General features: G+C 44.2%; 1 protein-coding gene across 2 annotated transcripts in view; it reads right to left on the bottom strand.

The window, feature by feature from the left end:
- The window catches only part of si:dkey-100n23.5 (cyclic AMP receptor-like protein A), a 79,174-nt gene that overhangs the window by 28,824 nt on the left and 25,611 nt on the right, over positions 1–24,739 (bottom strand). For both annotated transcript variants that reach the window (XM_034694463.1, XM_034694464.1), the window contains 3 exons: positions 21,242–21,320; positions 14,052–14,099; positions 5,458–5,540 (listed from right to left, as the gene is read on the bottom strand). In XM_034694463.1, coding sequence (XP_034550354.1) covers positions 5,458–5,540; positions 14,052–14,099; positions 21,242–21,320 — 210 coding nt within the window. The remainder of the gene's footprint in view (positions 1–5,457; positions 5,541–14,051; positions 14,100–21,241; positions 21,321–24,739) is intronic.

Raw genomic sequence — 24,739 nt, forward strand, 5'->3', positions numbered from 1 at the left:
TCAACCCTCCGTGCTGGGAGACACTAGTATAGACACACACGAACACACACACACACACACACACACAGAAGAAATCTGTTCATTGTATATCTCAGCGCCTGTGTTTCCATGCGCCTGATTCATGTATCGATGTGTGTGTGTGTGTGTGTGTGTGTGCGCGCGCGTCCAGCGATGCCACTGGCTGAGCCTTCGAGTGTTGGTGCACGTGAGTTTATCCTTGTGAGTGGCTGTGGCGAGAAGACTGTGCATGCATGTATGTGTGTGTGTGTGTGTGTGTGTGTGTGTGTGTGTGTGTGTGTGTGTGTGTGTGTGTGTGTGTGTGAGAGAGAGAGACAGAGAGACAGAGAGGAGGGAGGGAGAGCAGATGATAGAGTAGGCTTTAGCGATTCCCTGGAGTGTGAGGCAGCGTTTACGGCACTCTCAGAGCAGCCAGAGTGATGAATATTTAAAGACGTGCCTGAAAGAGCAGAGGGAGGGGGGAGGCTGCGTGTGTGTGTGTGTGTGTGTGCGTGCAAGCGTGTGTGTGTGTTTGTGTTTGCATGCGCCTGAATGTGTGCAAATGCCCAAGTGTGTGTGACGGAGGTTATCTAGCATCTCCTTTAGCATTTGCGTGTGCCAGTGTATGCCGTGTGTGCTTACATGAATGTATATGCCTATATGTGCCTGTATGTAGGTTGTGTGTCTGTGATGAGAGTATGTATCCATATGGCTCATATGTAGGTCTAAAGGGACTGTAAGGTCTGCATGTAGTTGGTTTTCTTGTATGTGTTATGAATGTTTGCACATCTGCGCCTGGACATGTGCACACGCCTGTAATTTGTGTGTTTAAATATGAGTGTTTTACGTCTGCATATTGGTTCATATATGTGCAAATACAACGTGTCCGCTAGGATATTAAGCCCAGAGCCTTGGTGTGTGTGTGTGTGTGTGTGTGTGTATGTGTGTTTGTATGTGTGTCCAGACTCGGCACGAGCGCCTGCCCTGTGTGTGTGTTTGCACTTCACACAGCCCTGTAGGCCAGCGCTCTGTCTCGCTAAATGGGGATGAATAGCAGAGTGTCGCTGCTGCTCAACGGGAGACGAATGGCCACAGGGCTCTCCAGTCTCCAGTTACACACTGATCACTGCCGGGGAGATGCAAAAGCACAAGTAGACGTGGTCATATGTCCACACAAATAATATGTAGGCCAAACAGCCACATGTGGCTAAGCTATCACATTAGGGTCTTCAAAGAGCAGGGGAAACCAACAGCAGATATCAGATGTCTCAGACTGATCAGGATTTTTTAGCATCTGTCTGGAAATAACAGTAAAGAAAATGAGATCGTTAAAACTAATGATTGGAGCAGGTACGTTTTCAAGCTGTAGTTCAAATTACGCTCAGATTCAGTTGGTTCTGACTTTGGAGCCAAGTCATGAAAAACCTGGTGCCTTGGAATCAAGCCTGCGAAAAAATCAGAGATCAAAGCAACATGAAAATGATCGCATTTTGCCTCCAAAAATATCACATACCTGCGAGCCATACTGAGTTTCAAACTTTTTTTAGTAAACAGGCCAACGCTGCCACTTCCTTACAGTAAATTGAAAGTGAAGAGTTAGATAAATAGAAAAAAAGGGGGGGCTTGCAGACAAATAAAAAGATGAGAGTTTGAGACTTGCACACTGCCTTTCAGCATCTGAGGAGCTCACTTGTTCGAGTAAACAAAATACGCCACTAAAGATATCAGGGTATACAGTACAAACCACACACCAGCCTACACACGCCGAGGCACAAACACACATCCCTGAGCGCCGAGAGCAAGATATTCCGAGAGGCGTAGAGGCGAGGAGCGGAAGGAAAGGGAGTGTACAGAGGAAAGAGAAAGCTGGAGTGAGAGAGAGAGAAGGAGAGAGAGAAAGAGCGCATCCTGAGATGCAGAATGCCAAATACAGTGAGATAAGAGTTAATGTATCCCCCCCCCCCCATGCCCCCCCACCTCCCTCCTCCTTCATCCCTCCCGTTTGGCTCTCTCTTTCTTCCTCCCTACATCCATTCCTCCCTCCTCCTCCTCCTCCTCCTCCTCCGCCTCCTCCCCGTTTGCTTTGAGGGATGAATAATAACTGCTGCTCTGAGATTTCCTCCCTCGTTTTTCAAAGCGCAGAACGGAGATGGGGAAGGTCTGCCTGGCCCGGGCTGCGCGCGAGTTGCTGCGCTGTGCACGCAAACACAAAAGGAAGCAGACACACACTTGAGCACACACACACACATAGACGCACGCACACGCTGTCTTGTTCTCGCTGCTTGCCTGGAGCAGGGAAATCAGATCTCCTCCAGAGAAAGGCGAGGGGGGCTTAAGCGCTGTAGGGAGCCCATACAAAAATCCCCTGCAAGCACGTATAGGAGCTATACACACCAGAAAACCCACACGCAGCATCGAGGGGAAACCAAGAATAACTGCAAGGAAGCATGCCGCCTCCTGGAGCGACAGGGTGAACCCAAGGTTGCAAACACATCACCGGTTCAAGCCCAGCCGCCAAGGCCAATCTATCTGCGCTGATGCACCTCACTACAGGGCACGTAACCCTGATCGCTTAGAGGCAACTAGGTCTCCTGCTATGTGGTGCAAGACAAAGCCAGAAGAAGAGGAAGACAAATACTAAATGGGGAAGCTGAGTCCTCTCTGCTTGGTGTCAAAAGGAGGGGAAGGAGAGGGGGTGTTTAAAGAGAGTGAAAAGTCCTCATAAAAGACAAGCAGGCCGTCCAGGAGGAGCACTCGCCACATCAAGCCACGCCGCCCCGCAGAAATCGGCAGCTAAGTTCCGAGGAGAGGGCTTATTTATGCAAACAGGCGTACAAGCGCGCACAGTAGGAATCTAGACAAGCCTTGTAAACAAACACACACCCACACCATAAAGCACACAGGGGAGGCGATGTGAGAAGCAGACTGTGAAAACTCTAGTCGTGCCCGGGCAGCGCTTACGCACACACACACACACACACATACACACACACACATGCTCACAGGAGCTGAGGGAGACTGAAGTGGCAGAGAGGGAGGGAAAAGAAGGACAAAGAGAGAGAGAGAGAGAGAGAGAGAGAGAGAGAGAGGAGGAGGGAGAAGTGCGAAGGTGTGAGTGTCTGGTGCTACTTTTGTGTCGCCGAATGAGGGCAAGTGAATGAGTGAGGAGAGAGAGAGAGGGATGTGTGCGGCAAAACGATGTATAATGACTCTGCCATGCGTGTGTGTGCGAGCGAGCGCAGGCGAGGAAGAGTAGGAGCGCTTTCCCATTTCAATTCGCAACAGCTGGTGTCGAATTAACACATTTACCAGTGTGCATTTGGAACAGATTAAAATTGTGTGTGGCGTGTGACTGTCTGCGTGTGTGTGTGTGTGAAGCTGCGCGGTAGCAGATGAGGGCCAAAAACAAGAGTGTGTTTGTGTGTGGGAGTGTCTGTGTATTAACGCAATAGATCAGGGCAGGGAGAAATGGCAGAGAGAAAGAGAGAGAGAGAAAGAGAGAGAGAAAGAGAGAGCAGAGGGGGAGGCAGGGTGAGCGAGCAAGCGAAGGGGGAGTGCAAGCTCTACCCGACGGCTTTAGCTGCTGCCCTGGGCCGTCTCTCTAAGCCCTGTTTAGGAGGCTTTGGGGCTCAGATAGAAATAATCCCCCACTCAGACACACACACATGCTAGGCATGCACACACACACACACGCACACATTTTCACCACACAAACACAAGAGAAATGCTCATAGACAGCCATGGAAAAGCACACACTCACTACGAGGCAAAACAACACGCACACAGGCTCACGCACACACGGCAACAAGCAGCCACAGCACATTCGCCTTGACACGAACCCAACCACCCGCCTACACACACACACACGCACAGTCACACACGCATGCGGAGAAAAACACACACTAAGGCAGTCTGCCGTGCGCTGCTTCCGCACGGCAGAGCACAGCGACATCGGCACGGCACCGTGACAAACACTTTACACACTCCAGCACTCAGCAGAGGGGAGGGAAGGATGGAGAAAGAAGGGAGGAGGAGGATATGAGCCAGGGGGAGGGAGGTGAGTGAGTAGGGGAGGAGGAGGGAGAGAGGGAGGGGGAGGCTAACAAATTAATAGGAGCCGGAGATATATACAGCCAGCGCTGCCGAACAGGGGGAGGCGGAGGAGGAGGGGGACGACGACGACGACGAGAGAGAGCAATTCATTCCCGTTTTCTCCTCGCCCGCTCTCAGGAGAAAGGCAGAGCGGAGCTGAGCTGAGCGAGCGAGCGCGAGCATGTTTGCTCAAGAGGAGGAGAGAGAGAGAGAGAGAGAGAGAGAGAGAGAGAGAGAGAGAGAGAGAGAGAGAGAGAGAGAGAGAGAGAGAGAGAGAGAGAGAGAGAGAGAGAGAGAGCAGGCTTTGTGTGGCGGAGGAGAGGAAACGTGGAGGAGGAAAAAGGGGGAGGAGGAAGAGAGAAGGTGACATGAAAACACGAGCGAGGAAGACAGAAAAGCTAAGCAGGGAAGTGTGGAAATAACGGGGCTTAACAAAGATGTTTTTAGCAGAGCAGAGGAGGGGAGGAAGAGGAAACTGACATGAAGAGAGGGAGGATAGAAGGAAGCGGGGAATGAGGAGTGGGAGGTAAGGAGATGAGGGAGGGAGCACAGGATGCAGTTTGTCATCTTCATCAGCCGACAGCCGGGACACGGACAAGAGAGAGAGGGGGGAGGAGGGGAGCGGAAAGGATGGAGAGGTGAAGGAGGCAAAGGAGGAGGTGGAGAGGGTGAGGGTGAGGGTGAGGAGGAAGGGGGGGGGGGGATGGGCGGTGTTTAAGCGAAGCCTTTGAGAGACGTTGACCCTGTAATTGACCTGTGTCTCCGCCTACATCGCCGTGGCGACAAGCAGAGCCGCCGCAGCTAATCACTTAGTAACCCTGACCTGTCAATCACACCGGGTGCCACGAGGAGGGAGGGGGGGAGGGGCAGCGGGAGGGAATGAAAGAAAGAGAGAGAGGGGAGAGAGAGGGGGGAGAGAGAGAGAGAGAGAGAGAGAGAGAGAGAGAGAGAGAGAGAGAGAGAGAGGAAAGGGAAGGGAGTGAAGGAGTAATAACAGCACTGGGGTTATCATTTACTGGACCACCCGCCTCCTCCCTCCAACCATCAGCCGGAGAAGCTCTGGTTTTAAAAAAGCCAATAAAAGGCTCCCAGCCTCCAACACACACACGCACACACACACCAAACCCACACACAATCTCCTTTCGTGTCGGTGCTGCTACAGAGAGAGCGAAGTCTTCCGAGAGTTCAGATAAGAGAGAGTGAGACAGGAGGACAGGAGAGACAGTCGGAGGGAGGTGGGTGACGGGCTGGAGGGAGATAAGACAGCCGAGTGAAGCCGACATGCAAATAAAACAACACAGCAGGGAGAGAGTTTATGTGCCATATACAGGTGTGTAGTGTGTGCATGCGTGTGCAAGTGTGTGTTACCTGTTGATGAGTGGGAAGATAGACACCAGCAAGTAGACGGAGGGATACCACTTCAACGGCTTGATCTCCTCCGCCAAGGAAACCTGAGGGAGGAAGAAAAGAGGCTGCTGACCCATGGAGAGAACGTGGATGCGCACATTAACGCCCTTGTCTTGCTTTCTCAAACACACAAACACACACAGACTCACACACAGACACAGAGTCTGGGGTCTTAACTGGAAGATCTGTGCACTGAAGCAAACAACAAAGGCCAATTAAAAGCTAATAAAATATTAACCTGCTGATAATACGCAATATCCACACAGTTATGAGAAGAAATGAGGATTCCAATTAAACTGGAAGCCAATACTTTGCAGCAAACTTGAACGGGATGAATTCAATATCTGTGTGAGCGTGTGGGAAAGAAGACAGAGGGATGCAGCAGCAGCTTAACGTCGAGGAAAGGGGGGAATAAGAGGCTGGCGATGGAGAGCTTTTACAAGCCGTTATCTAATTCCCGGGAGAGGAGGACTCCTGCGTCCGGAAAGAGGCTGAGAAGCGCGGGCCCCTGCATCGATTTTCTGCGCTGTGCTGGTTCAACAACCAACCACCACCTCCCTCTCCCTCTGTCTCCCCCTCTTTTCCCCAAGGCTAGGACGCAGTAGCTGAGCCAGGGCAAAGCCTCCCTCTCTCCTCCTCTCTCTCTCCCCCTCAAAGTCGAAGCCAGCAGGCAGGCCCACAATGCTCCGGTCTCTACCCCCACATGCTGGAAATTAATTACTCACCAGAAAGACCCTGCGGCGTGCAAGCCCGAACGCAGGCGTTTTAAACAATTCATATGAAAATCATGAGAGCTCCAAGTGTTTTCTTCTTATAGTAAATGTGTGTTTGTGTGTGTGTTTGTGTGTGTGTGTGTGTGTGTGTGTGTGTGTGTGTGTGTGTGTGTGTGTGTGTGTGTGTGTGTGTGTGTGTGTGTGTGAGTGAAATTACAGCTAAGTTTTCATAGAGTCTATGTATGGTAGACTCTAAGTCTATCATCATGGGGAGATATGACATCACTGGTAATGTCAAGCTCTTTTGTCACCTCGAGAGAGAGAGAGAGAGAGAGAGAGAGAGTGTGTGTGTGTGTGTGTGTGTGTGTGTGTGTGTGTGTGTGTGTGTGTGTGTGTGTGTGTGTGTGTGTGTGTGTGTGTGTGTGTGTGTGAGGAATGTCTTATTGGCAGAGAAGGAAAGGGCAATCCAGGAGCCTGAAGGACGCTTCCTGGAAAAGGAGATTTGTGGCTGCGTGAGCCTTTGTGTGTGAAATTTGGAGGAATAAAGGTTTTAGAAATGGGGTTAAAAGAACGCACGGAGCTGGTAGTCTCCGATAAAAATTTAGGTGAGCTGTAGAGACAGGCATTTGAGGAATTTCAGCGTGCAAGAGACAGGATGTGGAAGAGTGGAGGAGGAGGAGGAGGAGGAATGGAGTGGGAGGGGGGGAGGAGAGGAAGGAGCGCGGCTAAAGAGCCTCGTGTTTTTAATCACAGTCCTCCCGTGTCAGAGGCCCCTGCGCTGCTCGGGAAGCAGAGGGGAATGAAACCGTAATTATGTGCGGCAGGCGCAGCGGCCCCGACGTTAATGACGCACGCTAGATTACAGACGGTTATCAGGAGAAAGCCATCCCCTCTACCACCCACTGAGCTCACCCTCACTCGCAGAGAGAAGCAAAAATAACAGTGCCAGGTTTCCCAATGCACTTCAGCATCAAATTCAAGGACTTCTGAAAAGGCTCTTTTTGGCTGTGAATTTCAATGACTAAAACTTCTAATAAACACAAACTGGAGCTTCTTCTTTTCTGGTTTAAAACTTTGGATCTTTCATTGTGCTGTAAGTGAGGCTGCAGGTCTGAGCAACAGCTTCATGCTGCTCTTTTGCCTGTTGATCATCACAATTGATGAGGAACATTTACAAAAATGGGTAAGGCAGGATATATACATGAGCTTTTTGTTTACACTCATTTTTGTTTGTTATCATTATTATTTTAATAACACTATATAGTGGAAATTTCTCTATAGAGAAAATATAAATGAACATATAGTACTGTGTCTTATTGTATTGTATCTTATACTTATCTTATCATACTGTATCAAAGTATCATATAGCAACTTTTTGTATCGTATCTTATCACATCAAACCACACTGTATAGTATAGAACTGAATTGAAGCGCATCATATCTCAATATTTAGCATGTAACATCATATCATGGTGTAACGTATTTTACCGTATCGCATCCCATCCCATCGTACCGTATTGTAAAGTGTCATATCCTGTTGTATCGTATCTTATTTTGTTGTATAATACAGTATCGTATAATATATTGAATCCTATCATATCGTGCCATGCTGTTTAATATTTTGTCATATTGAATCGAATCATATTATACGCTAGTATGTCCTTGTTGAGTTCTAGGTTCTAAGATCTTGTTCTTCAAAGGTTAAAGTTTTTAAGATGAGTTTTTGATTTGCTGCATTTGTGGTTGAGTTTTATTTATTCTAGGGGTGGGAATTAAAACTTGCTTAAGCTGTATTCTGCTGTGCACAGCATCATTTCAGATTCTGCACAAAGGTCCCTATGAATATCCATCCATCCATCCATCCATCCATCATCTTGACCGCTTATCCCGTTTGGGGTCGCAGGGGGCTGAAGCCTATCCCAGCTGACATCAGGCGGAGGGCAGGGAACACCCTAGGCAGGTCGGCAACCTATCACAGGGTTAACATGGAGACACAGACAACCATTTGCAAACACACCTACGGGCAATTTAGAGTGACCAATTGACCTGTGAGCATGTTTTTGGACTGTGGGAGGAAGCCGGAGTACCCAGAAAGAACCCAGGCATGCAGGGAAGAACATGCAAACTCCACACACAGAGCCCTATGAATATATGTCAAATAAATAGATAAATAGATAAATTATAAAATGGTAAATGGACTGTGTTTTATATCCCTTTCTCTTGTCTTCTGACCACTCAAAACTCTTTAACATTACATGTCAGATCCACCAATTCACACCCTGATGGCAGAGGTAAAGAGCCCATCAGTATTAACTAATCCTATTCACATTGATAGCACAGACAGTGTCGGTAGTTCAGGGTTAAGCATCTTGCCCAAGGAGACAGAAATTGGCATCAAACCCTGACCTTCAGATTGAGAGACAACCGACTCTACCACTGAGCCACAGCCGCCCCATGAATAATGCTTCATAAGGATTGTTTTCTAAGAATCTGTGGGACTAGTCATCTACTGCAGTTAAAATACAACATCCAGTACAGGGTTATAAATCACAATGTCATACATAACACTCTTCTGTAAACTTCTCTCAACTTTTAGATCTCAGCTTTTTAGCGAATGTGAAAGAAAGGTCCACAAAGAAGAAAAGAAACTGAGCAAACTCCATCTGCTGAGGAAATCTAGTCAGACACTTGAAATCAAACTCATAATTGAAGGTTCTGACAACTAAAAAAAAACATATTTTCATTTTCTTTTATCAAGAACATTTAATTATTTCCACATACTTTCAAAGTGTGATTCTCTCATATACTCTAACAATGATTTTTTTTTGTGGGAAGTTAAAACCCAAAGGCATCATGTGAAGAAACGCAGAGCTAACGTGGAGAGCTCAAAGCAGCGCTCTCCCGAGCAGCTGGAGAGCGCATCCCGGGATGTGTTCTGTCAAAGCCGCATGTCCTGACTGAGAGCCCTTGACAGACAAACCCAACTGTCCTTGCAGCTTTCTCACAGTCAGGATGTTCCTCAGGATGCTGGCAACATGTAAAAGTAAAAATTGGCAGGGAAACCTCTGCTCAACTCTCACAGACGCACACACATATACTGACACACAAGTAGACACTTCACATTGTGACTCAAGGCAAAGCTTGTGTGGATCAGTAAACAAACACCCTGCGAAGATAACGAACAAGCAGCTCGCTGTTTGCTCAGCCAGCTTTGTTGCTACCCGACGGGACCGAGCTGCTGCGTGTGCAAATGTGTTTAGAGGTGCTTGTGTGTCTGAGTGTGTGTGTGTGTGTGTTTGAGCAGCCTGACAAAACGCCCTCCTCAGAATATCCTCCTGCTGACCTGTGCTGCTGCAAGACCTTGCAATGCCTGTGTGAGCGTGAGCGTGTTTGCGTGTGCGTGTGTGTGTGTGTGTGTGTGTCTGTGAGCGAGTACTCAAGCATGACCGCAAACAAATCTCCGGAGACATAGAGAAATGTGTCACAGCCATGTGACGGACAGCCCTGATAACTGCCAACACTAGTTATGTACGTCATCTCCCAGACGAGATGCACGCTTGCACTAACACTGCACACACACACACTGCACACACAAACACACACACACACACAGTGATAGAGAGGGAGGGGGAGGGGGGGTACCAGGCTGAGTCATATAGAGAGAAAAAATAGATCAAGAACGGCAAACGTAGGAAAATACATGTATGAGTTGAAAACAAGGAAAACATTTGTCTGTGTGCGTGTGTGTGCATGTGTGTGTGCGTGTGTGTGTGTGTGTATGTGTGTGTGTGTGACACAGTAACAGAGAACATGTGAGGACAGCAAGGAGGGAGATGGAGCAACGTGGATGGAAATCACCAGAGCCAGCGGACACCCAGCAGGAATCTCTTTCTCTAGTTTACACCTGCTGCTACACACACATATTCACCACACACACACATATTCACCACACACACACACACACACACACACACACACACACACACACACACACACACACACACACACACACACACACACACACACACACACACACACACACACACACACACACACACACACACACACACACACACACACACGTGAAGCAGAGCTGGCTGAATTGGCAGGCGCAACCTGCGAGGCTGTTGTTGTTGTTTTAAAGCATCGCAGCGCGTGCATAAACTCTCATAAATATTCATGTCCATGAACCTGGCTTGCTGCTTTATTCATGCTGTGTGTGAGTACAAGAGTGAGAGAGGCACAGAGAGAGAGGGAGAGAGAGAGACAGAGAAAGAGAGAGAGAGAGATAGAGAGAGATGGAGGTAGGAAGTGAGAAAGACGGAGGAAAAGAAAAGCAGAGAGGGGGAAAAGAGAGAGAAAAAAGTGAGAGAAAAAACAGATGGAAGAGACTAGGAAGGCGACTGGGAGAGAGGAAACAGAGGAAGAGGAGAGTGTGATAAAAACCACTGCTGACTTATTTACACTTTGTGCTACACACAGCAATTAGCCCACATGAGCAGTGTGTGTGTGTGTGTGTGTGTGTGTGTGTGTGTGTGTGTGTGTGTGTGTGTGTGTGTGTGTGTGTGTTGCTGCCACACATTCATGCCCACACACCACGTCAGTGGTGAGGGTTACGCCAGTTCAGTGTGCAGTAATTACATCTGCCACTTAGGGGCAGCATCTACATAACCTTAACCCTAACCTGCTCCTCCACACCTCACCCTTCAGGGAGGAGGGAGGAGGGGGAGGAGGGGGAGGAGAGAGGAGGGAGGAGGGGCAGAGGGAACTAAAAGCAAGACAAGGGCTCATTGCTTTTTAGCTTTTCATGAGTTGTAATGTGACACTGATCAGCTTCTTTCTCTTGGGACTGCTTGGATTTAGGGAGGTTTTAAGACTTGTCTGTAGCTGTGTAGGCCATGGTTTAGTGTCCTGCTTGGGGACACATGGACAAAATCAACATCTCCAACAGCAGGCTGGACCAAATGACACTGTTCTGATCTTAAAACACCTCCAAGTGTTTCTTACTTACAGGAAAATTCAATGTAACGAGGATCTACAGCAATGTAGTTCTGCACTCCTACAAAGTTAGGAGCCTCAAAAGAATCTTGTTTTAGGGATTCAGGACTTGGTCAAGTTAAAAGAAATACTTCTTTCCCCATGATGCAACCCATGAAATTGTTTTTGAGAGAACTTTCCTGCAAACTCCCCTCCTTCAGTTTATAACGCAGGTGTCTGTTGGGTTTGGATTTTCTGTCCAAACCAAAAGTCCCATGTCAAGATAACCCAGACGACACCAGCAGGGTCAGGTTTTTCAGGGCTTAACAGGACTTAATGACACTGTTATGACAGGCGCATGTATACTCTGTCAAAATGTCAGGAAGTCTTATTACTTTGGACAGCCCCTCCCCCCCTGTAGACTTTAGGATGTCAGTACAGAGTGGCTGTGTACAAACACCTCTGTATCAGTCGACCAAGTTAAGTTCCACTGTGACTGGCGAGTTTACAAAGGTGAGACATGAGCTGAGATCATTTCTTCACCCTTACACAGCTTTTTTCTTTTGTGTCACTTTTCAGTGTCGACAGCTGAGTGAAAAACACTATGAGCGCCTTCAAGGAGAGACTGTCTGAAAACGTTGTCTTCATTTTTTAACAATATGGCATCTCATTCCTCTCTATGACAGGCAGTCTTTCTCTTGAAGGATGAATGTGCAAATAAAAAAAGCAAATAGAAATAGTTTGGATTTTTCAAATGGTCTGACTGTTCTTCATGTGAGCTAGTTTTGTTTAAGTTTTTTTTTCTATATTGATTTGAACACAGGACACAATATTAAAGTGAGAAGACCAACAAGAAGAGACACTACATTTGAAAAAAATAAGCAGACATTGCTCAAATAATTAGCTCTTTGTCTTCTTTCCCCCTACCTCTCTGTTCCTCGTATCCTGTTTGACTACATAGTGCAGTATCACAGTATCTTAACATATCTGCTGACATGGAGGTCAGTCTTTTAATGTAATGTTAACACTTTTTGTTTTAATTGGTTGCACTCTTAAGTCCCCTCTGGCACCAAAGTCCCCAAATTTATCCACATTCATACAGACCTGCATGATACCAAAATATGCAATATGTGGTACCATTATTCAGTAGAGTCATGATATGTACTGCAACAAAATAAACAAGCATTTTAAGGCGTTTTTCGACCGCAGGAACTTTACCCCTGAACTACATGCTTTTCGATTGGAGGAACCAGGGTCTAAATTTAGTTCAGGGGTAGTTAATCTCCCCCCTGAAAAGCCCCTGCTTTGGGGGTAGTACTTTTCAAAGGTCCTGGGACTTTCAGCTGAACGTAATGGTGTTTGTGGAGTTTACACAGTTGTTGAAACACAGAGGGAGTTCCTGGGAATGCATGCTAGTTTAGTTTTTTATTAAGATTTCAAAATATTATTGAATATAATTTTTTCTCCATATGTCAGTGGCCTGATTTGCGCAATCAACCTGAGACTTAAGCCTGAGGTTGAAACGCAGACAACAGTGAGGGCAGAGGAACCTTTTAGTTCAGGGTAAAGTAGTTCTGGGGGCTAAGTGTGTATTAGTCGTTACTCAGTTTGTATGTATAACTATATACTTCTGTATGCTGTGTTTGCACCATATTCCTCCTGAGAGTAGCTGACGGCCACTCTGGCTTCATTTAAATCCATCTAGAGGTACTAAGTGTTTTTTGACCTGAAGTACCAGGAACCTTTAGTTCCAGGAACTACTCTTCAAGCAACTAAAATGGTTTCTGTGACCCCTTGTTGTCTGCGTTTCCACCACAACCTGTAGTCGTGTGAAGATTATGGCAATGAGATATGGAGAAAAAAATTAAAGTAATTGCACTACCTCGCTACACCAGTAGAGGGCAGTAAGAAAAAGACGGAGGTCATACAACAAATATGACACCATAGAAGGCGACAGACAGGCTGTCATGTGGGTGAAATAAAAACACATCAAGTACACTAACGATCAGAAACATTCTGTATTGCAGGCCCTGACCCCCAAAGTTCCTGGTCCTTTAGAAAGTACAATTCCCCAAGAAGGTGCTTTTCAGGGGGAGATTCACCCCAGAACTAAATTAAGACCCCGGATCCTGCTGTCGAAATGCACAGTTTATCAAAACGTCCCTAGTGCCTGGGGAAAGTTCCTGCAGTTTAAAAGCATCTTTAGTTTCTGGGAGTACTCATCCAGGAAAAATAATGGTTCCTGTGGCCATTGTTAATAAAAACACTGCACTTGGTACTCTACCAATCAGAAATGCTCAGCATTGCAGGCCCTGTCCCCCATGGTTTCTAGACCTTTTGAAAGTACCGCCCCCCAAGCAGGTGTTTTTCAGGACTAATTTGAGACCCTTGAGATCCTGCTGTCGAAATGCAGAGTTCCTCAAAACTTCCCTAGTTCCTGGGGAAAGTTCCTGCGGTTGAAAAGCACCTTAAGTGGTGTGAGGGCTGTTAAACTAAGGCCTTAACCAACAGGTAAAATATACACATGCTGAGTGAGAAACCATTGATTGTTTCCATTATTAGTATTGTTATTAGACACTTCTTATTTAGTGTGATGAATTCAGACTTCTGTGATGTTTTCATTGTAAATTGTTGGATTAGAATATCCATAAAAATGGTGATTTATCATGCAGCAGTTATCACACATGAACAAGCACACACACACATGTTGAAGAAGTGGAAGTCATGATGTCAAACCAACCACCCTCCCTCACTGTTTGACACCTATCCAGATAAACCTGCCCACACTTATCTTCAAGCTTTTAATGTATACAAGTAAGAGTGTGTGTTCATAGAAATGTGATGTTCTGACAGGCCATTCATTACCTTTCGTCTCTCTCTCTCTGGGTTGAAGGTTCCCAGCCACGACTGCATCTGTGCAAAGACAAGAAATAGGAAAGAAAAGGTCAGGGCAATTATTTGATCTTAAAAGAAACTAAAGAAGAAAAGTGATTTGATCCTTTAAATCAGCTGTTTTTTTCTAGATGAGTGGTCTTGAGTTGAGGGGTCAGCACCAGTAAGGACAAGTGGCAACACAAAATCCATCAAGTTCTCACCCATTCCTGCCAAACTGCCTAATTTACAGCAGAGTAGAAAAGTGCAGCATTCAGAGACAGGAGGGGGCACTTACAAAGCTCACAGCATCTCACAAAAGAGGGAAGTGACCAGCTTCAGTGCACACAGTGTGACATAAAGTAGAGACAGAAGAAGAAAAAAGCCAAAGGGTTAGTGAGAAAAGAAAGAATATTTTTGAGGGAGTGTGAAAGAAGAAGGAAAAATGGAGCAGACGTGGCAGATCGGAGCTCTCTGGAGAGAACGTGGGAATACTTTTCGCTCATTCTCCATCGCCTCTCTCGGGGGAATGCAGGGAAAATGTCAACAGACATGAGCAGGAACTCACACACACACACTCAGAAACACACGCATGAACACGACTGGGATGGGATTTCTTACAGTGGGACAGTGAAGGGCTGGGAGGGATGGGGGGGGTCACAGTCAGCCAGAAGGTTTATGTAACCCAAGACATCAGAGACAACTCTCTGGAGGCCCAGTATGAGCTTCACACGCACGCACGCAGAGAGTGAACGATACGCTCTAACAGCTCCTCTGTTCTGCTATTTATTAACTCAATGTTGCCATGGTTTCTCTGGGCTGACGTGATCGTCATTGTAAATCTAGTGTATGTGCGGCCGTGGTGTGTTTGTGCACCGCCAGAAAAAAAAAAAAAAAGAAATAGCAATTTGGTGGGATTGAACTCGCTCCAGAGCTGTGCCTTTGTTGTCCAGCAGAGCACCACAATCCATCAGAATTAATAACAGCTGATAACAAGAAGCAAAATCACTGGACTTCAGCAACCATTTTTTTAAATATCCTTAAATTCTTTATGTTTCAGAGCACTGGAACAGAAAATCAGCTCCTTTCCTCTGCGATCCTCTGCCTTTTTCTAAATGATCATCAGAACAAGACACAAGTTGTAAGAGATAAGTTTGTACATGTCATGGAGAGACTTAAGCGAAAGTGAAATACAAAATTGTAGGGATCCTGGGATAAGACGACATCGTAGGGTCACAAAATCTGTCTGCAGGGATCTTCCATACTTAGCTTACTTGGTTCAGGGTTTAAAGGCTTAATCTTATCTTTGAGAAATGCAAACAAAACTCTGATTCTGTCCATGACACAAATACAATTTCCTACATTTGTACACTCAGGATTGTGGAGGGCTCAAGGAGGAACCAGAAATCAAAATGCCAAACGTGCAAATGCTGCAAAACATGCTGTCTGCTTAGGTGTACAAGAAACGCTTGAACCCAAATTCACGCCACATGTTTTGTTTTTGTTTTTTTCCAGTTATATTTTTGGGCATTTTTGCCTTTAATCGATAGGACAGCTGAAGAGAGACAGGAAATGTGGGGAGCAGGGAGTGGGGGAGGACATGCAGTAAATGGTCATGGCTGAAATCAAACCAGCAACCTCTGCCACAAGGATTATAGCCTCTGTATATGGGGCATGCTTAGACCGCTAGGCCAAAGGCGCCCTAATGGCACATGTTAAAGTAAAGAATGCAACAGTACCGTACCTCTCTAGGCAGCTCAAAGTAGCTACACTAAAGGGATGATTCAAATTTGTGAGATGAAAATTTAATATTGTTTCCCCTTTTTAAACAGCAGAGGGCGCTGTCTCTCTTTTACTTGTCTTGTTAACAAACATGTCAGATATGTCTGTAGCTGAATAGAGGCGTACAGACATGGTGGCAACAGGTGACATGAACTGTCATGACCCTAGTCAATCGGCACCAGAATTACAAGTCAGTTAAAAGTGTTATTAATATTTCATTACTGTATGCCCGCAATGCTGTTCATTACTGTCTAAGCTGTAGTACAGCCACTCGCCACTAGCAGGCGCTGTTGTTCCTGTTAAAGACTACTTCCATAATGCTATTCACCCTATATTCTTCAGTTAACACAGTTATCTAGCACGCCTCTGGGCTTTAAAAGTTACGCATCATATTCCTATCAACTCCAGCTAACAGCACAAAGTAATTAAAATGATCCCCGTAAGTAATTTCAGGCCACTTTTTCATGTCATCCTCCCAGGTTCTTATACTTCGTGGATGTGACAACGAGTTACCATTACGGCTTTTAATTGAACTTTGAAAATGTTACCAAGACATTTTTTAAGATATTTGTCAACAACGCAACAACAAATATAATGAACCGGATGTCAAACACAAAATGCGGAAGTACGGAATTACTTCCGCATTCAAAAATAAGGTGAATAACACTCTACTACCTGGATGTAGACATGCACAGATGACTGATGATATCTCTCTGTGCAGAGCGGTTGGGCGGTATTTTAATCTAGAAATTTGAGATTAAGTTGTTTGTAGTTTGTGAGAGAGAGAGAGAGAGAGAGAGAGAGAGAGAGAGACAGAGAGAGAGAGAGAGAGAGAGAGAGAGAGAGATGTGTTTTACAAGATTACAACAATATTAAGTGTATGTCTCTTCTTGGGGTGCTTGTACATCCAAGACTTCTTGTACCCTTGGTGGTTCTTTTAGCATTTTTAATTTTCTCCCTCCTTAACAATCTAGCAGAAGTACCTTTGCTGGTGGCCTAGTGGTCTAAGCGCCCCACGTTTAGAGGTTACAGACCTTCTTGCAGGGTTCGCCGGTTCGAATCTCGGCCGGTCGACCATTTCCTACATGTCTTCCCCCACTCTCCACTCCCCACATTTCCTGTCCCTCTTCAGCTGTAAAGGCAAAAATGCCCAAAAACACAAAAAAAGAAGAACCTTTGCCTCCTTTCAAACATATGTAACAGGAGATATATTCACATATTTAAGAGGGACTCTTTAATCTCTCTTTAATATATTGTATTGTATGATCTTTGTCTTACTCTCTTATGTGCTACCCCACAGACAGTCAAGCATTTCATCCAGCCAGTTAGGTAATAAGGCTTTCGACGGAGGGAGTGGGTATTTACACATGGCACTCATAAAACAAACACACCAACCAAAACACTCCCAGACCTCTTTGTCTGGCTTGGTAATGACTCATTAGCTTCAAAATCCCGCTAGTCGGTGGGATCTAACACAGTTACTCAGAATGTGTCCACGCTTTCCTTGATAATCTTCCTCTAACCGACTCTGACTCTGTGAACTCTTGAGCTGGAGTTTCACCCACGTTGCCTCCCGTCTCTGGGAAACGGGCAAAACTCCCCCGTCCGTCTCTCATCCCAATTCGCTTCTTGCTCAGCCTCCTCGTCTTTATCCCTTTTCCCCCGATGCGTCGCCACCTACCCCGCTTTCAAAGCTTTTCAAATTCTTTCAAGTGAGACAGCCTGCAGCTGAAAAGAGATAAGGCTTGAGCTCTTCATAAATATGATAGAGAAAGCAAAACGGCAGAGGAGGAGGGGAGGGAGGTGTAAAGGCAGCAGGGAAAAACGAGGGAAGAAAGAGATATAGAGGAGGTGTAGAGAAAAACAAGAGAAGTGGAAAACAGATAGAGAGAGACAGACAGGCTGCCGAGGGAGAGACAGCCAAATGCTGTGAGCTGAATGAGTTATGAGATGCAGATTGCACACCAGCTCCATTCACTCATTCCCTTTATCACATTCATGATAAAGAGCTGTGTAGCCTCTTTTCCTTTCAGCTACCTGCTGTCTGTCTTCGATGCTGTCTGTCTGCAGCCCAGCTATCTCTGAATCTGTCTCACCGCCCCATCGCTCAATCTGCCAGTCTGACAAAGACTGCTAACACACACGAAGACAATCCATTGTGAGTCTGATGTGGCTTTGGCCTGATTCTCCCTTACTCGTCCTTTTTTTTTTTTCCCATTTGATGAATCACATCAGGAACCCACACACATATTGCTGTAACACATGTCTGCCAGCACCCTCTCACTAGCACTACAGCAGCAGCAGTGTGCCGTGTCGTCAGATCAGGGGAATGGCAGCTATGTGAACTTAGTGGAATGCTGCCTGTAGGCTCACACTGTAGTCTAACAATGGAAAACAACAGAGCTACGAGGCGGCGAGGGGGAGAATGATAAGCTGAGCGGTGCATCAATTAATCGATTGGTTACCTACACAAATTGAGTGTTTAAGAGTATGAAATGGTGTAGAACAGAGAAATATGCCCATCTCAAAGTTACAGGAAGCATTTGGTGATGTCTTTTAAACACTTGTTTTCCAAACCAGCAGTCCATAAACCCAAAGTGATCCACTTACAGTTCTATAGCCTCTGTTTCCAGATTTTACAGAAAAATGTTGAGGCAGGGCCTGGATTTCTGTTTTACCTTTGTGGTCCGAGAAGTATTGACCAATCACATATCCTCAGAAGATTAGAGAACGTGCGTTATTTACACAGTCCATTTACCATTTATCATCAGGCTTTGGTGTATGCAGAAAACAGTCTGTATGGAGAGCAAAAGCAGGCAGAATGCAGTCTTTCCTAATGGCTTCCATCAAAGGTAATCTGACATGCAATGATCCTAACAATCTCTTCTAGATCAAAATCTCAACTTTAGTAACAAATCTGTTCGATGCTATGTCGCAAAAGCCAATAGAATCCATTTCCTGACACCCTTGAATGCATAACATCAGATTGACTCAGAAAGCTGTTAAATTCTCCTCTTGAGTGCAGACTTCATGGAGCTTGCATTTAATATTTTACTAATGTGCTGTGCTTTGTTGTTAAGTCAGCAAACTTGAGTCCTGTAATTGCAATTGCTGTAGATCACAATACTTTCTATTTACAGTGAAACTGGGACTCATCAAAAACAGACAAATTGGTTCTTCTGTAAGGGGTGTGATGAACTTACGGCACTAACTTGCAGCCATATCTGGAGACACAAATTTCACCTTCAATATGTTCCAAACACACAACTGTTTCTCAAACTGCTAGATGGAAGGCATGGGAAAGAAGTCCCTTATTCCTAACAGCTGGCTCCACCAGCAGCCCTGAAAGAGCCGTCACTCCCAGAGTCATACATTGTCGTGGTGGGTTTGGATATTGATAGACATACAGAAAAGTAAAAATCTGTATGTAGGCTACACATTCTTCTCATCTTTTAGATCACCTGGAAATTACACACATTCTTTATGCTTCATAGTCTGAATTCTGGACTATATTTTGAACATTTCTGCACAAAACTTCTTTGAGCACTAACATTGTACATCTTTTCAAACATGTTATCATCGATTTCCAATCAAGTGTGTTGGATTGCAGCTGTAGTGTTTTGTCTTTTCTTCAGATTTACCTCTTACCGTGTTTATCGGTTTGCATGAAGATGTAAAAATCTGGAATAAACCTGAATTTTGATTAACCTGGTCAGAATCAGAATCAGAATCAGCTTTATTGGCCAGGTATGATTGAACACACAAGGAATTTGACTTAGGTAAACTGTGCTCTCTTTGTACAATGCATTAGAATAAGACATACAAAATAAAAATAAAATAAAAATAATAACAATAATATCAGCTATAAATACAAAAGAACAACAAATAGGCAAGACTAATATGTACAGGCTAAAATAATATGATAAAAGTGCAGTGGTGAGTTAGTTTGAGCTTATCAAGGAAAAGTTTTAACTTTTTTGGTCTGCCATAATTTCCTCAAGCAAATCCAGCCTCAAACTCATAACTTTGTGTGTACTTGTTTCAGGGAATTAAAAAAAAAAATCTATTTTAGGGCGCCATTGGCCTAGCGGTCTAAACGCGCACCCCATATACAGATGCTATAGTGCTCTTTGCAGGAGTTGCAGGTTTGATTCCGGCCTCGACCATTTACTGCATGTGCTCCTCCAATCTCTCTGCTCCCCACATTTCCTGTCTCTCTTCAGCTGCCCTATCCATTAAAGGCAAAAATGCCCCAAAAATAACTTTAAAATAATTATAATAATCTGTTTATCATACCTTTTATTAAACCTTGAGAATTGTAAAAAAATATATATATATACAAATACTGAGCGACCTTGCTGCAAATGAATAACCTTAATAGTCCAACTGACCATTCAGAGGTAAAATGTTTTCAATTTAATTTATTATTATTTATCATTATTTATTTATTTATTTCTATAACACAAATCTGCAAAGCCTCACATTTGAGAAGCTGGATCAAGTGAATATTGGACATTTTAAATTGATAAACAAATTAAAGCCACTACAAACAGAGTAAGAATCATAGTTTCTGACTAGAATATATCTCCCCATAAAAAGTTTAAATCAATGATCATGAGCTTTATAGAATAATTCAGATTCATCACAACCTTCCATTTCTTGTTCCAGCTTCACAAGGTTTGAATGCTCTCACTTAGTTCAGCACAAAACAAGTTCACTAAAAAGTAGTCGCACCATCTGACAGGTTTTAAACCCCCCCGGGATCAAACATGCTTGAAGAGAAAACAAAGGCATCTGTGAAATAATTTCCTAAACATTGGGTTGTAAACATGTACTGCACTGTGCAAACAGCGGTCCTGTTTCAACTTTCACCTACTTGCGTGCTTCAAGTTTTACATCCAAATCAGGCAGCTTAGACAACGTGACTAGACTGTTGGCTTGTGTACAACTTGGCTAAGTGTCAGAAATTTTGCGTTATTTTATGCCAAATTGGACGATGTGGAAAAATGATCTCCAATTGTTTCCGAATATCAGCGACAGCAAGGCACTGTGGAAGGTACAGCTTTCTGATAATCACTGCAATGTTGACATTAAAAGAACAGAACTATAAAACCTTGGTGGTTAAAAGAAGATGTGTCTACTAAATAAATATCTCCACAACACTGTATTTTACATGTGTACTGATGTATTTTACCCTCTACTAAATCAACGAGTGGGGATTTTCTTGACTTGCTTTATAAACTTCACAAAGTATCCCTCCAAACTGAGAAATATAAGATCACATGAGAGAGTCAGCCTCACAGTCACCAGCTTCCTCTTCTGTCGCTTTTCTAAAAGGTCACAATGCATTTGGATTTGGACATTTTCTGTCGCAGCAAAACTGATGCATGTGGAGCACTCACCCTTTTATTGGCCACGCAGATGATCCTGGCGTAGCAGCAGATCATCAGGAAGATGAGGCTGAACAGAGGCACGTACCATCTGCAAAACACAAGCACAAGCAGACGGTCAGAGAAGTACAAATGAGCGACATCTTTAAAAAAACATGACTGTGTTGTTTTTCTCTGCTTATCTCAAACTCTTCATAGTCCTGTTTCTGTTTGTGAGGAGGCATGGAGGGCTGGATGGTGTAAAATGACTAATACAAAACACTTTAATGGTTTCTTTCCTATGGGCAAGTACATATTTTTCCATATAGAGTGTTGCAGCATTTATTTGGATGTATGCAGGGTGTATTTTTAAATCTAAACCTCAAGTTGCCTTTGCCCTATTTCTCTCCACAAATAGATGAACAGATTTTTTAATTGGATTTGGAATTGTTGCAGAAAAATTGAAAGTTCAGGATACTAACAGATTTGGTTCACAAAAAGATAAGCCTGACAAAAGAACACAACTTAGTGCAATCCCCTCCAGTAAAAAGCTGATGCTAAGTTAAAATAAATGCACCACAACAAGGCGGCTTCATTGACTAAATCAACACCATCACATGATCAACTCTTCTTTGTTTTGTTTATGACTTCACTTTCCTTGAAAACCTTTGCGGTCTTATCTATTTGAGAAACTACTTTTTTTTTTTTAATTCCATGTAGAGCTTTTACTAAGTAATTTCATATTGTAGAACAGAGTGTAAACATGAATTTACAAAAGACCTTATTTCAGGCATCCAACCAAAACCCAGTCTAAAATATTCTTGAAGATATCCAAAGTTTTCACTTCTTTGCTACGCGCTCCTGCAGCACTTTGAACAGATTAGATTGTAATCATGTACTCAATATATCTCCCTCTGCTACCTGTAATCAGCTCGAAATAGATTAAATGTAGTGTATACCTGGTTTAGACCAAGTTTAAAGTAATTGTTATTCAACCTTAAAATCGTGTCGCTCTGCTCTGTCCATAACTTTGAGCACACGCCCCCTTTAAAACTCCTTGCAGGAGTCGGATTGTTTTGTTTTGCATTTAGCTAAACTGCACAGTTGAATATATTTATGTAAAGGTGTGACTCTCTAGCGGAAGTCCCTGTAGGGTATTATTCTAAGGACACACAGTTCCTATATAAACAGCAGGACAGAAAAGACCTGACTCAGCACACTTGGACCTTGCTGCACATAGTTTCAGTGAGTGCAGAGAGAGGTAGACAGAAACAAAAGAAATGAAACCAATGTCCAAACACCGGAAATGCATGGCATTCCACGGGGATGAGTGGTTGAAGATCAGGGGAGGCACTGGCTATAAAATAATATGTCAGGTCTTTCTGAACGGATGCAAGCGAGTGAGACGAGCAAGGGGAACCCGATGGCTCTGCTGGAAAGGTAGCTTCTTGTTATGCAACCTCTTGGGAGGTGATGTAAGCTCGGAGGAGTTTCAACCTCTCCCTGTAATCATGAAACAGGCCTTTGTCTCGCTTTGATAGACAGGTTCCTGGCCACCCCGTCTCTGTTCAGCCTCAGTAACTCTGAGCAATCTAGACCTGAGCTGTGTGACAGCCAAGTTTCTCAGCCTGAGCACCTGGCACAGGCAGGGAGGCACTGGAACAAATGCACCTGTGAGATAAACATATTTGATTGTGCAAAGGCAGAACATGAAGAGTAATTAAAGGCCTAATCATGATCTAGAGGAAAACTGACACACAAAACAGAGGGGCTGAATGTGTCTCTGAACCACAAAGACAGGGACACTCAAAAGGAAGTGGATTGGGACTACATGTTAGACGTTAGCTAGTGAAACATTCACGGCATGAATGCCAAGAAAAGTGTGCTAAAACGGCAAATAGTGTTCCTTTTCTTTATATAATGTGACTCAAAGTTGTTTCTCAAGTCGAGGTTCATAAATACATCCATATGAAGAGAAATACTAACTCAATTATCAACTGTTTAAAGCTTGTTTCAGTCATTTTTAACTGGAAATTAAACAGAATAAAATGAATATTGATGCCTCTATATGAACTACAAAAGACCATCATGGACAAGATATACTTTGAATGGTATATATATATTTTTTAAGTTTCATTTTTGAGGTTTTTTGCTTTTATTCAGAAAGGATAGGACAGTGGGTGCAGCAGGAAACAGGGAGAGTGGGGATTCACATGCAGGAAAGGGGCTGCAAGTTGGAATCGAAACCCGGCTGCCCACTTGAGAAGAATAGCCTCGGCATGTGAGGCCGCTTAACCACAGGGCCAAACTGGTGCACCGAAATTGTGTTTTCTTTTGAATGGTTGTAAACAGTGCCACGGCTAAATGTCGGACAAGACGATTTACAGCAGGAGACACAATCAACTTTTTTGTCCTTAGATTTTGTGGAAAAGATTCTAATTTGCATTTTTCATCCCATTAAAAAAAGGGCAGGATGAAATTACTGAAAGCACTACAGACACATGCAGGACAGAATAGGCATAAAGATTAGAAGAACCACTTTTCACCTTGTATTTTTTGTCATTTTATTTGTGTGTCTGAGCTGTAGGGCACCCATAGACTGTATAAATAATGGACGTAGTATCCGTGATATCACCCATCAGTTTCTGAAGCGCTGTTGAGGGCAATCGTGGGCGGAAGCCATATTGCTGCTGTCGAGCGATTGTGATATAAAGAGGCGGGCTTTCAGCCTCCTCGCCAACAGCTGCAGTGTTCCCACCTGCCAATCAAGTCAGCTGTGCCTCTCATTGGAAGACTTGTAATCTCAATATCTTTAAAATTACCGCATTATGAAAAAAATCACCCCCCTCACAGTGTGTGCCGATCGAGAAATGAGCTATCCAGACTACACTCGTCTTTTGTACCAGGCTGTAAACATGTTTATTTCTGCTGTAAAGATCGGCTTTTTTGAATTGGTGTGTATGTGGTTTCCAGTACTTCCAGAACTGAACTGCAGTTTTTAGCACTTCTGCATCGGACTCATATTTTTAGACCGAAGGTTGCCGCTAGAGGGCACCATATGTCGCATCCATGTATGCTAGTGTGTGTACCTGGAAGTGACGATAAATGTATTCTGATTCTGACCACAGGGGGTGACAAAATCAACACAGTCCTAAAGTTCCTTATGGGAGCTTTAATATGATATCTTTAATATTGTCAAATCAAAGTGAAAATATGAAACCCTATCTACATCATCCTCAGACATGTCGACAGACAGAGATGCATTTTTTTCACTGTTGTCAAGGGGAAAGATTGTTTTTCATTTATTTTAGTTTTTAAGAAAAATTCACTTATAAATTTGAAATCATATTTTACTTGATGTTGTGAGGCGATACAAATGCAACTGTTTTTGTTAGGACTGATCTAGGGTCACTAAATTTAAATAAATGTAAATTATACTGCGGCAGACTTTGAGACATCAGATAATATTACCTTGTCCGTAAACATGATGCTATTAAAATTAAGCTTGTCCAATTTTTAGCCCCACGACTA

Source organism: Notolabrus celidotus, chromosome 10 (assembly GCF_009762535.1).
Source record: "Notolabrus celidotus isolate fNotCel1 chromosome 10, fNotCel1.pri, whole genome shotgun sequence".
In the NCBI taxonomy this organism is placed as follows: domain Eukaryota; kingdom Metazoa; phylum Chordata; class Actinopteri; order Labriformes; family Labridae; genus Notolabrus; species Notolabrus celidotus.